Raw genomic sequence first — 16,982 nt, 5'->3', positions numbered from 1 at the left:
CCCCAGCAGTGCACAGTCCTTTGCGGGGGGGGGGAGGTGATGGAAGCTGATTTAAACCAAAGTGTCATTTGTGGTCACACCAATGACAAGTGACATTACAGCAGAGTCCCCCCTAGCACTTAGAGAGATTGGGCCAGGCTTGCCCAGGGAGGGACACAGAGCACCGTGTTAGAGGACGCGCTCGTTTTCTCAGGCTACTCCATATTCATAGACATACTGCGGGGCCGTAATGATAGCGGTGGCCGTCAACCACATAAAGTCACCTCCCCCACTCTATTAGGCTGATAGCACCCTGCCCTCTACCCTCCTTGGGGAATGTAAGTCAATGAAATGGACTGGCAAAGACTGGTGGGGGTAAATCATGGTAGGCGCTCTTCAAACAGCACAGGTAGATTGTTTTACCTCCCGCCTCTCCCCCTCCCGCCTCTCATTCCTCCTCCCCTCTTCTTCCCCGAGGGGCTGAGGGTCTAATCTCAGAGAGAATCTGGTGCCTTTGTTGCTCTCCTATGAAGTGTATTTGGGTTGATCCACCTGTTTGTTGCCGAGTGATAGAATTCCATACCTGAGGGCACCGGCTTCTGGGAGGTGCATGGGAATAAAAAAAGCTGGCTATTGTTCCGCCTGGGTGTGTGACCACCGCTGTGAACAAGGGAGAGGAGGGTAGGAGATGCGAGGGAAATGTGGGTTTGGTTGGGGGGTGGGGAGGCAGAGTATATGAGTGGGAGCGGATGGGAACAGGCTGCAGGGAGAAAAACAGTGGACAACAGAGGACAGGTGGAGAGAGAGAGAGAGAGAGAGAGAGGGTGCATATTCCAGTGTACTGCCTCCTCAGACGAAGAATGTCACCTTGTCATTGTCCTCCCTCCCCCTCCCTCTCTCTCTCTCTCTCTCTCTCTCTCTCTATGTCTTTGTCCCTCTCTCCCTCTTGCAGCACACAAATTTAGATGCTGTGCCCTCCCTTTCATTTTGGATGCAGCTCCAGCCTCCCTCTTGGCCATTAAAGACAATATTCTCTCCTCTCCTTCCCAGCGCCATAAGTCTAATCCCCCCCCTCCACTCCTCGCAGATAACTGCCTTTCACAGACATAACAAACCAATCCTCGGCTTCCTCCCTCATTGTATTCCAGCAGTCCATCCATCACTGACTCAGACGTGGCCTGCAGCCGGTGACATTCAGACACATCCTCACCGGACAGGACCGCGATCATCTTACAAGTCAGGCTGGCCCCCGGCCAAGGCGGGACTGTTTATCACAAAAGCAGTTTAAAAAAGATAGAAACCTGAGAATAATTCAGAATGAAAAGAAGGAAGGCAGCTGGGACTACAACAGCGGACGGGGGCGATGGGAAGGAAGGAATGTGGAATTTGATGTTGTTATAGGGAAGCTGTTTGTCTTTCTCATCCCTGTGTGATGCGGTCGGGTTATTCCCTATTAAGGTGTGGGCAGTGGAACCAGTTCATGGGCTCTACCTAACTCACACTGTTGCAATAGACTGAAACACCAAGTATCTGCATGCAGCATCAGGTAGTGTATTCAACCACCGGCTTGACCTATACATACCTACTACAGTGGTTCCTCGTTAATTCTAAAAAATAACCCGCAATAGGCGAAATCCGTGAAGTAGTCAGCTTTATTTTTTACAATTATTCTAGATGTTTTAAGGCTGTAAAACCCCTCACTACACACTTTATACACTTTTCTCAGACAGGCATGAACATTTTCTCACTTTTCTCTCTTGTTTAAATATTCAAAGTTCAAACCTTCGTAGAAAAATAAGTCCAGTATTATAGAATGAACGCATTCTGTACTGTACAGGAGACACGGCACGGATGAGATTGATTGACAATGGTCTACAGTCCCTTAGCCAATCAGGACGCAGAACACAATGCGCTGCAAAATTGCACAAAAAAAAAATCCGCGAAACTGCGAGGCCGCGAAAGCACTGCAAAAAGTCCAAATCTTACCAAGATTATTTGTCTTATTTCAAGTAAAAATGTCTTATTTCTAGTCAAAATATCTCATTACACTTAATATAAGTCATGATCCGCTCAGAAATTACTTGTCTTTAGACAATTTTCACTTGTTTCAAGTGAAAATTTACTTGAAACAAGAAACAAATTTTGCAAATTTTGCAAACAAGCAAATTTTTACTTGTTCACTTGTGTCACAAGTAAAAATTTGCTTGTTCCATTGGCAAAATTTGTTTCTTGTTTCAAGCTAATTTTCACTTGTTTCAAGTAGATTTTCACTTGAAACAAGTGAAAATCATGATTAGCTCAGTAATTTCTGAGCGGATCATGTCTTATTTTAAGTGTAATGAGATATTTTGACTAGAAATAAGACATTTTTACTTGAAATAAGACAAATAATCTTGGTAAGATTTGGACTTTTTGCAGTGAGGTGAACCGCGTTATAGCGAGAGACAACTGTAAATGCTAATAGAAGTTTTTATGGAATAATAGTTCATTTGTGAAAACAGATAAATGCCATTCTTGCAACAATGTAATGGCCTATGCAGCGTACGAGTGTCTGATTGATATGATGTGAAAAACAAAAGTCAACAGAAATTACTACAATTGGAGATATTCATTTTGCAAATCAACATTTCATTCTCTGTTGCATAGCCTGTTTATACCACAGCACTTCATGGATCCTGACAAATATGAAAACAAAAGCAGATTTTAGGCGTAGAAGTCGGGGTTATTGCTAGTTTTAGGGTTACAAAAGGGTGAGGTGCATCGCTGTGTTTATTAGGGTTAGTGCTGCAGGAAAAAAAAGGGAATGAATGTAAGCCAAAGTCCTGTCTAGTGTAACAACAGCCTTTGTGTGCATGTAAGGGAGAGAGTGCGTGTTTGTGTGTTTGTTTGTGATCTCGTTATGACCCTGCCTCTGTGTGAATACTGTAGCAGCGCTGCGTGCCTTGTCTCCGCAGTCAGCCTGCGCTGTGCTGCGCTGTCCTGTTCTCTCTGTGTTCCCATCATCTCTGGCTGTCCCCTCCCATTAGCCCTGACAGCTATTTGTCTGTCATTACTGACCTCAAAACAGCACAAACACTCTCCGTCACCACACACACACACACAAATACACACATACACACACACACACACGCTCGCGCTGACCGTGCCTGGCTCTGCAAAATCATCCGTGCTTAAACTGTAGTTTAAACTAATTACATAGTACGCTTTCATCGCGCTTCGTGCTCCACAGATAAATATCACATTGGAATGTATTAAGACTGAAGCCAGTTTAAACATATTTTTGATTAAGCCCATTAATCCATTCCTGAATTGGTTGGTGCAAGTTGTTTCATGAAGCCCACATGTACTCCCCAAGCATCATTATCCCCGCTGTCATTGATTTAAGGTGGAAACAGAAACAAAGTGGATATCAGTCATGTGGGCAGGAATAGAGCTATATCACCCACTGGCCCACCTTTATTGCCCTTGGATAAACAGATAACACAGTGCAAGTGTAAAAGGAAATGGAAAATTACTCTGAGTCCGTGGATTTGGGTTCATTATGCTCACAGGAGCGCTACAGCACATCACAGAGTATGAATCCTGAAGGTCACAACTTGCTGCAGAGAGATCAGCCCTCCAGATCTGTGACTGTGTGTGTGTGTGTGTGTGAGTGTGTGTACCAAACCCAGCTCCAGCGTGGCCTGGCAAACACTCCCTCACCCTGTAAGCAACAAAAGCCACCAGCCTCCAAAAGTTCACTTGCTGTCAGACTAGGAGCCAGCAGGAGATTTAGCCAGAGGATTAAGGGGGTTGCATCTGCTTCTGTGCCTCAAACACGTGCTCCGGCCCGGGGAAGCGGGCAGCCAAGGTAGGCAGGGGAGGGAGGCAGGAGGGGCGTCGACTCTAAACCATGCTGTCCTCACCTTTGTTCCCTCTTCTTATTTTTTTTACATCATACCTCCTCTCCTGCTACTACTTCGGTCTTTGCAGCCTTTCTTCTCCCCGTCTGCCGTGGAATCCCCAGTCAGCTCCTCTGTCTCTTCCACAGAGACAGGCTGGCAATTAAATCCTCCCTGCCTTGATTCATCTACTTAGGAGAGATCAAGGTTGAATCTTTTGGGGGGCTTTCTGGGGCCTACCACTGTCATATTATCTCACGAGGGTGTCATTACCACCCCATCCACTCTGTCATTACTTACAATTCTGCCTTTCGGGAGAGACTCAAGGACTACTAGGTAGACTTAAATAGACTGTGCATTTGTTTGTGTGTGTGTGTGTGTGTGTGGACTGGTGTGAATCTATATCTGTGAGGTGTATGTGTTGATGATCGTTTTGAAGGAGAGCCACTCTTGAAGTGGACCCGTATGGAATTAAGTTCTCCGATTGGGTTGCAAAGAGCGAGGGATTGAGTTTCTGGTGTGTGCATGTGTGCTGGGGGAGGATGGATGGAGGGGGGGGGTGGCGATGGACTCTTCCCTCATTGCCCTTTCACCTAAAAAAATGTGAAGTCTTTGAGTGAGAGTTGAGCTTTTTGTACGCCGGGCTTGCTCCTTTGAACCTGCTGTGTTTTACTGAAGGCGTTTGTTTGACCTTGTCTCCATAGTGCTGCTCTTTGTTTTGTTTTTTTTTCCCCATCCCAGCCACAGAACATAGCCCCACACGCGCCGCCGCCGCAGTGTGTTCTTAGTACAATAAAATGCATGAAATCACGGTTCCTCCACATTCGCAGCTACGTCACAAAGTAAAAGACCTTTCATTAGCGGGGAATGTTTGACCTTTTCGCATCAGTGCAGAAAAATGCACCCACAATCAGGACGTGATCCTGACGGCTCCACTCACTCCAACAAAGCCAGCATTCATCTGGAAGTTAGACATCTCGTTATATATCACAGACAACAAAAAGTATAGGTTTATTTGCATTTGTGTGTGTGTGCGTGTGGTTTCATGCTGTGGGTTTCCCTGCGGTGTGTATATTTGGATTAGGCGCTGAGACATGCTGTGACTAATACTTAGCACTGTGCTGATGTCTTAAGCAGTGGACTGTTGTATCATAACCCAGTGACTAAGCCCTCATAACCTTATCACACTACCCCATCACTACCCAATATAGATGCAGGAACACATACACACATACCATACATGCAACACGCATGAAAACTGAGAGGCCAACACACATTTATGACAAGCTACAGCTTCCCCCGCATAATCCTCCGAAGCGTAGCAGAGCACCATCAGTTCCAGGCAGCAAATCAAACAGATCTTTATCTCTCCACCTTGAATGCATGTATTAGGCAGCACAGGAAACCAAAAATTAGCATACCATGATTAGAAAAGATAGAGAAGATGGTAGAGTTTGATGGGAATGCGGGTTTTCTGTTTAATAATCATTTTCAGGCTCTAAAAGAATAACTTGAAGTGGCTGCTTTCAAGTTCACAGAGGGGCTCAGCAGTGCACTCTTGTGGTCAGTCACAGTAGAGCTTGTGCAGGTTGTCTTGTTTCGCAGGGGGCTCGCATGCTTGGCATGGAGCTGGAAAGCATCACTGCGTGACTCCCGGCGGCCCGAGGTGAGTCCTTACTACTCAGTACCTTTTGTGATAAAGCACATCGCCGCCGACTCACAGGCTGTGTGTACATAATTCATTCTTAGCCGTGGCTGAGGCAGCTCTCTGCAGATACACGGATGCTGTTGCTGTCACAGCTGGCTGTGAAGTGAGCATCCAGGAAGGTAAGTAGCTGAGCACACAGCCGCCAGGCAAACGCTCAGCGCTAATGACCTGCGCTGCGCTCTGTGTTGTAGGATCTTGTTGCTGACTGTCTTGAGATGACAGCTGAGACGTTCGGCTGATCCCACACTCAACAAGAAAGTGAGGGAGCAGGGGAGAAAGGACGGGAGCGTTTGCGTGTGTGTGTGTGCATAAAGGCAAACTTAAAAGGGAATCATCTGCTTTATGATGGACACAAGTGTAAAGCTGGAGAGACATGTGAGTCAGAGGAATGCTGCCCTTTCCTGGGCCTGACCAGCTGGATAACCCTCTGTGTGTGTATAAGAGGGTACTGAGCTGTAGATGTTCTCTCTCTCTGTGTGTGTGTGTGTGTGTGTGTGTGTGTGTGTGCATGTTCTCATGTGTGTGAGGAAAAAAAGAGAGAAAAAGTACATGTGGGTGTATGCGTGGGCCCCATTTTCTGGAGCATTTGCTGTGTGGGTCTGTGCATGTCAGTATGCATGTCTGTGTCTGTTTTGTGTGCGTGTGTGCATATTCTTCTGTGTGTGTGTGTGTGTGTGTGTGTGTGTGTGTGTGTGTGTGTGTGTGTGTGTGTGTGTGTGTGTGTGTGTGTGCGAGCCATTGTCTTTGTGCATTTGAGCCAGGCTTTTGGCCAGGCCTGTGATCCTGTTGATTGCACTTGTGGTCAGGTGAAAGGGAGGCAGCGTGTCCTGCTGGGCCTGAGACTGGAGGGGAATACTGACTGGAACAGGGCCAACATTTCATTCTCTATCGCTCTCCCTCTCTCTCTCTCTCTCTCTCTCCCCTCCTGCTCCCTTTCCCTTTCTCTGTCCTTTATCATGCTGCCTCCACTGCCCAAATGAATTGGCCATTCCCGTCAGCCTGGGCACAGCTGTGTACAGCACAGGATACACACTGAGCTGATCATGAGGGAGGCAAGGAACGAATGAAAGCGCAAGAGCTGCAGAGATGAAAGAGAGATGGAAAGAGAGATGGAGACAGACACACAGACAGATGGCCAGCCATCCGTCACACAATACGACCCATATGAAACAGCAATGCCAGGGACATAACAGAAAAATCACAGCTTTGCCCGAGCGACAAATGCTGTAATCATTATATGCCAGTCATTTTCGCTCATGAGAATTTTCCTCCTCAGTGGTTGTGAAATAGGCTGGCAAACCCAGTTTGTGTTTCTGCCACGTGTTAGTCAATAAGCAGACAGACACTGTACTCTGAACTGTCAAAATGATTTTTGAGGAGCCTGTAATGGTGTTTCTACGTTGACTCGGGTGTATTCTAATGTGAGTGCATGTGTGAGATAGAGACTGTCAAAAGGTAAAAAGAAAGGGATCTGATGAGAGTGGCTGGGCCGGGGTAGATATATTAGGAAAGTCCCAGTGAAGCCCAAGTCTCTTTAAATCATCTCACTGACTCAGAGTTCTCTCAATAATGTATACATGAGCTGAGGGCAGGCTTTCTCAGGATTTAGAGCCAGCAGTTAGTCTGAAATCTCAATGCGCAGCACACACTAGGTCGATAAAGTAAATTATGTACGAAGAACAGTTAATCACTAAAGCTGCTGCATGGCACAAAACTTTGAGATGCCAAAATTATTTCTCGTAGCTGTCACCATTTCATTATGGAAAGTTAATCACAATCATGTGCTGTACTATCACATTTATATAATCTTATCGTTGTGCTGTCATCGGCCATAGCAGGCAGTATATCTCGGTGTTCGGTTGCCACGTTCCCCAGTCCGTCCCGTTGTCTCCCTCCCCTCCGGGCCGAGGGGAAGACAGGTGCCTGCTTCGAGGCCCAGCAGGAAGGCGAGTTGGCACTCTGACCGCCGTCACCTCCTCCTCCCTGCCTCCTCTGCCAACAGCCCTGGCACATCTGTGTCTGTCCAGGGCACCCGGTGCCAACCACCCTGCTCCCATTGTTCTCTCCTGAATGCACCCCAATGCCCCTGGGAAAAAAGGCTGAATACAGTGTGGCACCACCTACACAGCCTGTTAGATAATCTCAAGACATGAAAGGCTCTCTTAGCCTAGATTCAAGCAACGCCCTCTGATACTTTTGTGTTGTAGCATAAACAAGGAAAACGCCAAATGGTAATTTCCATCAGATCCTTCCTCTATTAGGTTCAGTTTATAAACACAGAACTAGATACTGGCTGGAGTAAACACAGCCCTAGATGAACATAAAAAAGCTCTAGTGTGCAATCATACAATGCTGATAAAAAATTATATTTTATGATATACTGTACAATATATTGTATATTCACCATATACATTATATCACTATTACAAATACATTATATTGCATTTTATCATAAGAGTAGGACTGGGTGATGTGAAAAAAACAAATATCAGGGTATCTTTGAATACTTCAAATCAATATTTTAACAATTATGTACAAATGACTATTGGCACTTTCATAAGATATTTATACAGATATATTGATCACCACTCATTGGTGATGTGACTACGATGATCAAGCAGATAGAAGCAAATTCTGAAAACTAGAACACTATTAAATTCAGAAAATTGTGTCCCTCCTCTGTCATGCGGCCTTTGAAACCAGGAAAAGACAACGCTGAGCTCGTGTCACGGTGTTCTCCAAAACTCCACACAATTGCTCGTCTTACATCATGATATTGATATGATGTAGATTTATTGCCAGAGGGTACATTACAGGATGAGGTGGAAACTTTGCAGGGCCACGTAAGCAGTAACCATATGGAAAATCTTATTTTGTCATTATATTTCTTTATCAGCCTCCATCTGTTATTTGTACTTTGCCTGTGTGTTATTTGCCTGCACTAGTCCAAACCCAAACACACACACACACACACACACACACACACATACATACAGTCAGGGAATTACAAATGCGTCCTAGTGAGAAACAGGATTGGGGAGGTTTAATTTGTGTGTGTGTGTGTGTGTGTGTGTGTGTGTGTGTGTGTGTGTGTGTGCCCAGGTTGAGGGTGGGGGGGGTTGGTGATGCGGCCAATAGCAGATTTATCAGGGCCACGCAGGCTGGTGAATTATTCCAAATGGGAGAATCAGCCTCTCTCGCCTTTGATCTCTCTTCGCCCTTCTCTCTAATTTTAACCCGCCGCCGTCTTCTCTTCCTCTCTGCCTGTGCTGCACGATGCCGGCGTTCGTCTCCACCTCCCTCCCCCCCCTCTGCCTCCACCTGCAGAACGACGGCTTTTTCCTCCTTTCTATCCCGTCTCTTTCCATTCCCGTTATCTGACTATGTGAGTTTGTGCGCCTATACCAGAAAAAGAGAGACTATATGCAGGGGTGTTTTTGTGTAAGTGTAACTGCACACACACACACACACACGTGCACACACACACACACACACTTACATACAAATGCATGCCATGCTCGGCCCGCTGGCGCTGTCCCTGTACAGCAGGCTGTTTAAGAGCTCCGATTATGGCCCCTGCGAGCCTGGTAGGATTCCTGGCATGTCACAGGATTTAACAACATCCAAATCACTGTCCTAGTCTGTCTCAGCTCTTCCAGACTGCTCTGTCTGTCACTCTCTCTCACACACACACACACACACACACAGAGATCAGGTTCCACAGGCCAGTAGGGAGAGCAGAGGGAAGGAATATGGCAGCATGCAGTTTGAGGATACTACTACGCCTTAACTCATAAAATTCCCAGGTGACAGAGATTCAGGAATGTGGTCATGTAGTTACAGCTGTATACACACTGCATCCATGGTAGCGATGCAGTGTGGCTATTGGCTGCGTGTTGTGTCACGTCGTGTTTATGTGGCCGCTCGTCTCGTTGATACACAGCTGATTTTGTGAATGAGGAGTCGCTCACGGCCTGTCATTTTATGAGGTTTGGCTCAACTGCAGGTTTACGTCACTGCGCAAGAGAAGATATAGGGCCCTGTGGGACCACATACAAACAGCATTCACACACAGAGATATAGAGTCGTGCGCACACACACACACACACACACACACACACACACACACACACACACACAACCTTGCGCATAGCACATCACACAGGCACAATCCTGCACCATGCGGCGGTAGTTTGATTTACATTGTGAGCCTGTCCCCAAGGAGAAGTTTAATTTAATGGGGTAATTATACACTGGGAGACAGAAGCAGCCACACGCCTGATTTATGCACACACACACACACACACACACACACACACACACACATGCAGAAACATGTGCACACGTACACACTGTCGCTGATGGGACGAGGGCCGCGTTTGCTCCAAGGACGACTGTGCCTCTCTGTCCCTCTCTGTCTCTTCCTGTAGGCACACACACTCTGCAGTCTCTGATGATGCCTTTGAGAAGCGCCGGCCTTTGTCTCGCCTCGCGCCGCGTACTGTTTGAAATTCTGCGTGTTTTTAGGTCTTTTGTCATATCGCTTGTTTGTTTGCTGTTATGGTCTTTTGTAGCCATTTTACTCCCGTGCAGCACTTTGCGACCTTGCGCTGTGGAAGGTGCAACACCAAATAAACTTTTACTTCGTTTCTCTTTCCTCTCCTTCCCTCCCTTGCCCTCTCCTTCAGTTTCATTCAGTCGCTTGGATTTCAGCTGCTCATGCTGCAGAGACAGGCTCTATTCCCCGGTCAGCCACTCTCCGTGCTTGTCTGCCTGCCTGGCTGACCCACTTCACTGACAGTAACAGTCTCCATGTTCAAATGCAGACTCACTGGGGGAAAGCAAACATTACTACTGTGCAACTTCAACTAACCGAGCGTCAGTCCCTCCAAGCAAACCACACACACACACACATGCTCGCCTGCAAGCACACCCACACACATACACACACATACGAAGAAGCGTGCGCCATAGGAAAACACTGGCTATGTATCAACACGCGGCGCAGTGTCATGATAAATGCAGTCAAGAGGCAGTGTATTAGTCATGTTGTTAGTGGCCACAGCCCCAGAGGAGGAGCTGCCTTCATCCGTCATGGAGGTGGTGGAGGTGGAGGAGGCAGCAGCTATAAGGCCTCACATCCTTTTCCGATCACAACACAATGCTTCTACTTCGCTCAGCTCAAATAAATGGCCGAACATGTGTGGCTCTGCAAAGTGTGTGAATGTGCACTCAGTTCGAGCTGTATTATTTTGCTGTTGTGACATGAGAATAGATGTCTTCTGGGATTTAGGCTGTTGTAATATTGTGATGTGTCATGCTGTAAGTATGGTTTCTCCTTGTTTTTAAGGCTGCATTACAGTAAATACAACGTATTAGAGTGAGATCATTTGCCTCGACCTGCTCCGTCATCATTACTACTGATTGCTTATCAAAAATCTTGTTTGTGTAAATATATTATGAAAGTGCCAATAGTCATCCCTATAATATCAATACAATATTTGGACAAAGGTATCATGAGATATTTTTTTATCCATATTGCCCAGCCAATATTTTTACTGTGTTTATTTATGTGTGAATAGTTTGGACCAGCTCTTTTTTTTTTTTTTTTTTTTTTTTTTTTTTTTAGCACAACAGTGTCTTAAAATTGTGTTTTCATTCACATGACTGCTGATATTGAAATACAATTGGTGGGTTGATTGAAAAGTAGAACAAATGTGTATTTTCTAGGGCTGAATGATATGAAAAAACAAAAAACAACAACCTTGATTCACAATTTCATTGGGAATGATCATTTTTGCATCATAATTTTCATTTTCACTGAAAAACAGGATTATAATACAATTTTTAGCTTTCATCTGTACCAAAAAAACAAGAGGAATACAATATGTGGGTGAGAGTCTCTGCTGCACCACAATACGTGATGTAGAATGGTATTTTGTCACACATTGTACTCATCAGAAAATATCACTTCCTGCAATTTATATAGGCTTTTGCACTTGATCACATTGTGATTTTGATGATAATTTGAGTCATTACTAAGCTGCAGTGTTTTCACCACATGAGTGAGCGTGTGTGAGTTTAGTTATAAAGAGAGAGAAGTGCAGGCAGGAGAGTTTATGTGCTGAGTCGGTCCAGTCCACCAGTCGAACTCCAACAGGCAACGACCTTGTTTCTCATGGTGTGAGGGGTGGTTACAAATGTGTGAGTGTAAATGTGTGTTTGTGTAAGCATTCATACGTGCATGTGTGTGTATGTGTGCGGTGGGTTCAGTGGAAGAAACTTAAGCCTAACTAGAGGTAATGACGAATGATGCAGTCCTCTCAACCTCGAGGCCCACAGATGTGCAGCAAAAAGCAGCTGGGCTTCAGCTGAGACAGCACACTCACTGAGCCTGACAAAGTCAATCTCTCTCTCTCTCTCTCTCTCTCTCTCTCTCTCTCTCTCTCTCTCTCTCCTTCTAATCCAACTTGGAGGCTGCATCTGCTAAAACCATATTGCTCCACGCCACGACAGCCATGTTATTTCTCTGATCACATTCAGCTGACTCAAAGCTTGGTGGAAATGCAGAGGTGTCAAATAAATGCAGAAATTACCATGAGAAAGTGGGGAGGCAGGTAGATTGGTGGAAAACGAATTGCAGTGGGAAGCGGGGTGAGCGAGAAAAGAGAGACTGAGCGGAAGGAAAGGAGTGGGAGAATAGCTTAGAGCAATCCCAAAAAGGAGAGCGGGAGAGCTTTAAGTCTTGGGGGAATTTGAAAGCCGCAGAAATCCAGTTGCGGATATTAAGAGGCTTAATCTAAGAGCTTGCTGAGGCTGAATTTTGCTGTGTGGGCCCCATCACTATCATCCTTGACAGAGGTTAAGAGACGAGGGGGGATAAGACGGAGAGGAAGAGGAGGCAGATGGAAGCAGTGACGGGGATAGTGAGCTGTGTATCATAATGACAGTCTGACATCCTTTTATAGAAGAATTAAACATTGACATACTGTGCACAGGTGTATGTGTGTGATGTGTAAGTGTGTGTGCGTGTGTGTGCATCCTTTCACTAGTGTTCATAAGAGACTGTCTCTGTTTTGCTACTCTGAAAATCCATTCAAACAGCATGTTGGATATGGTTAAAGCGCAGGAGTTTTCTGTCAGAGCCGAGTCGAGGAATCCGACTCTATGATTCATTCACTCCTTAATTAGAAGTAACCAAGTGCTCCAGTTCTAGTGTGTTGGCCAGGATGACACAAAGCAACACACGCTGAGATGAAACTCATTATCATCATGCTGCAGATGTCTCCCAAGAGAGGAAAGGAGGAGAGAGAAGACCGGCAGGCAGGTGGATGAGAGGAATCCCCCCTGCCTCTGTGGCATGCTTTTCTTCTCTGTGGCATTCCTGCTTCATTTGACGTGAATGTTTTTAGTGTAATGAAACGCTTCAGCGACGTCAATTGTACACGTTCCACAAAACCCCCAGTATCACAGTGTTTTCGTGCAGCAGTGTTGCAACGCTTTTGGCGCTTCAGTCATGTCAAGTTGTCAGCACAGCCCGAATGTTTTTCCATGACAGTCTATCAAGTGTGCGTAACGACCCAGAAGCTGCTTCTCCTCACAGATCCATGATTGTGTGTTGCTGGGCTGCCACATAGCTCCGCTCTGTCTGCAGGGAAATAATTGCTTATGCACAGCAATTATGGCTCATTGTGCTTATTGGAATTCAATGGCACATTCACAGGGACCATCAGTGTGCCATCTGTAATAACCAACACAATGAATGTTTTTTTTTATGCACTCTCTCTCTATTGCTCGCTCCCTCTATTCAATTTTATACTTTATTCCATTCAAAGAGCTTTATTGTCATCCCCAAGATTGTCTTAAATTACCAAAGTAAACATTTGGAAACAACTCAGATCTAGTGGGTGTGTTTACTCTGTTCTCTGCCTCCGAGTTTTAAGACTCTCTCTCGTTTTCTGTCTGGATGTAGGAGGTATAAACCGGGCCGGGGCAGCGGTGCCAACGTTCCTGCGTACCCCAACGGTGATCCAGCCCCACCTGGACATGAAACCCTTCCTGCAGTTCCCCATGGAGACGCCCCCACCTCCGCACAGCATGAGCCTCTTCCACAACTTCAACACGGTGAGGTTTGATCTCATACGCACTGTGGTCAAGGTGCACTATGCAAAATTGCACTGAAGTGAGGACTTTTTAGACTCAGCTGACAAAAAAAACTTGGAATAAGCACGGACATTGATGGTGGACCCTATGTGGCTGACCCATGACGAGTACTTTGCAGACACCAATTAAAAAAAATGGAATAAGCATGAAATTTGAGTTGATTCACTGATAAATTATTGGATTTTCTTCCTGTTAGGCATTCTTCCAGGGCTAAATGGTCTTCATCTCAATCAACCAGCAATTTTGCATAATGCACCTTTAATATGCCATTGACGCATTGTAGCCTGAATGTTGTGTTGTATTATATTCAATACTCCCATTTCCTTTGCCCATATTAATGCTCTGTTCTCTCTTTGCTGTGTGCTACTACTGTTTTGCTGGTGCAGCCACACACTTCGTCTAGAAGGAAAATCAGATTCCTCTGTACAAATTCCCATTTAAATGCAAGAAAAGAATGCAAGACTTCATGTCAAGATTTTAACACTTTGAGTACGGTGGTCTTAACTCGGGTCCTGCTGAACAATGTGTCCGGACTCTGAATTTACTCTCTCACCTTGCAGAGGGGATCTGAAGAGCTGGGAAGTGCTAGGAATGCTCGGCATCACCTTGTGAATGGGTTGAGATTAAAGGTGGTTGAGTCTACATGGTCCTCATCATGCTCAGATCACGATGAGGTCAACATTTAAACTAAACTGACAAAAAAGAAATCCATCAAATAACCATGAAATTTGAAGGTTGAGTACACATGGTTCTCGTTGTCAGCCTGACTCACTGATAAATTACATGCTTATTCCTTTTTTGTCACTTGTGTGTAAACAGTCCTTCGTTCAGTCAATGAGAAAATGGAAAAAATGTCACTAACTTTATGCTCCCCAAAAACTACTGCAAGGTTTCGACCACAGCCAGGGTTTTCGTCAGGCAAGTGAAGACGGCTGTGGTTGTGGTCGAAACATCGCATTAAAATAGTTTTTGGGAGCATAAATTTAGTGTGCAGACATTTCTTTTCCCTTTTTGCATTGCAAAATGATTTTGTCCTGCACATGTGCCCGTGTAGCTCAGATTTGCCGACAAGCCTGCCCTTTCCTTACTGCAACCAACCCTCATTTTTGCATAGGGCACCTTTAACACACTCAGTGCAGTAACAGACCCATATAGTCAGAAAGGCAACTTTTTTGAACACATTTTTATGTTCAAAATGTTGCCAGTACCTGTATTTTTTTTAAATATCAGTATTCGCTATCATACTTTCCCTTTCAAAATGTTTTTAAAATAATTTAGGAACTCGTTTTTTCATCCTGTCCTCATGGCACGTGGTGTACAGGATGTTATGTCATCATGGTGGCATCTGTGTGCATCACTTTTTTAATAATAATTAATAAAGTTGCTAATTAGGGTGTAAATTAGCTTAATTAACAACCTCACTAGCAAATCTGGTTGTGTTTAATATATCATGGTGATTATGGTGCCTCTTGTAATTTTCAAAACTGGATCTAAGCCCACTCCCCGTAAAACCCTGTGCTATATCCGAATCAAAAATGCATATTTCACCTGACTTAGATGAGCCTCTTCTAACAGTAATAATATTAAGTGTAGGATGTGTGTAAATGCAGTCTTGTTGGATACACACACTTTTTCCTGCACACACATCAAGAACTACATACTATTTCACTTAAATAAAAAAAAAAAAAAAATCAAAATTAAAGAGTGGTTGCAAGGCTATCCTTATAACAGTGTGTACTTCAAACATCCAGCCTCTGTGCAGTGTGTTTGATGTGGTGTTTTCTGCAAGGGAGCGGGATTCTCTTGTGTCCCTAGGCCATGACTAACGTCTGATCATTTAGATTAGACCATAGGGACATTTAGCATTTCACCAGCTCAGCATAATGTGCAGCCTGTTCCCCCAGACTCCATTAGGGAATGTAAACTCCTTTCTCGTCAGCATTATGTAAAACCGGCGGACTTTATATGTGCTGTATATGGGGCAATGCTATTCCTGTATCATGTCTGTGAGGAGTTATTCTGTATGTGTGTGTCAGCCTTGTATGTTTAGCTGCAGGACGCGGGGGGCGACAGCAATCTAATGTCGCTAACTGCAAGTATTTGGCATGTGTCTTGACCGAGTGTGGCATTACAAGGATAGTAACAGCAGACCAGAGACCCTTAACCACAGTTTCAGCCTGCACTGCCATTTTACTAGCCCTCCATGGGCCATAACTGGAAGCTTTCTCACTGAGGTTAAAACTACAATGCGCCCGGCAGACATGGATTAATAGAGTTACTGTAATTATACAGGCACTTAGTTTCCACTCTCACATCTGTTAGCATAGCCCTGAAATCATCTCTTTCCATGTCCCGCTTGCTCTCTCCCTCTCTCCCTCTCCGTCTCACAGCCTCCATCTTCATCACTCTGACTCTCTCTCTCAGTCTCTCTCTCTCTCTCTCTGTAATGTTTCCCTCATGTATCCCCGGTCCCCATCCTCCTCTGCAGAACATTAACTATGTCTACAGGTCCACAGGGACATTGTGAAAGTTAATAGCTGGTGCTGCTGATGACTGTGAGCCAGCGCTGAGTGGTGTTTTATAGTGCTTTGGCCAGGAGATGGGGCCATAGGAGAAGCTTGGAGGACATTCTGACCTTAGCTCCACTGCATACTGGCACCTCCACATGTACAGTACAGGTTTTTACTGCATTGTGCGCGCTGGAAAACAATGAGGACCGACTTCCACAGGAGGAGGACTCGCTCATTCTGATGGTACAGTAGGTGTTTGATAAAGATGCGGAGGGGGGCAGAGCATATGGCGCCTGAGGTGTGCAGGCCAGACCCACTGGGTTTGGGATCTGTGGTGTGTAAAGTGCTTTTATAGGGCATTTACAGGTTGTTGTCACAGATTAGACAGAAGATCTATCCGCGACTTTTGCTCGTGAAGTCACCGTAAACTTCTCTGTGAAGAGAAAGGTCACCACCCTCGGCTCTCCAAACTATGTATTTGTGTTTAAATTAGTGTTGAGTGGTGGCGTCAACTTTTGCTTTGTTTTCATCCATGATCTCATTTTATGGCTTGGTGAGCTTTTAGGCCAGGGAATGTTTATACAATCAGAAATACATCTTCTGTCGGGGTTTCATGCATTTCATAGAACTGAATGCTTTGTGAAACTAAGATTCATTTACCTTAGAACTATCAGTTCCACTGCCTCGTGTGTCTGCACAATGCACTGGTGGTAAACATCAATATTTACTATATTTCACTGC

At 45.1% G+C, this 16,982-nt stretch overlaps 1 protein-coding gene across 1 annotated transcript in view; it reads left to right on the top strand.

Annotated features, from left to right (window-relative positions):
* znf385a (zinc finger protein 385A) overlaps window positions 1–16,982 on the top strand; it is a 68,489-nt gene that overhangs the window by 18,558 nt on the left and 32,949 nt on the right. Inside the window, exon 2 of the mRNA XM_030056102.1 lies at window positions 13,541–13,692. Within this exon, the coding sequence (XP_029911962.1) occupies window positions 13,541–13,692 (152 nt within the window). The remainder of the gene's footprint in view (window positions 1–13,540; window positions 13,693–16,982) is intronic.

The sequence above is a fragment of the Myripristis murdjan genome, chromosome 7 (genome assembly GCF_902150065.1).
Source record: "Myripristis murdjan chromosome 7, fMyrMur1.1, whole genome shotgun sequence".
NCBI classification, from domain to species: domain Eukaryota; kingdom Metazoa; phylum Chordata; class Actinopteri; order Holocentriformes; family Holocentridae; genus Myripristis; species Myripristis murdjan.
This window is presented reverse-complemented; position numbering and strand designations above follow the sequence as displayed.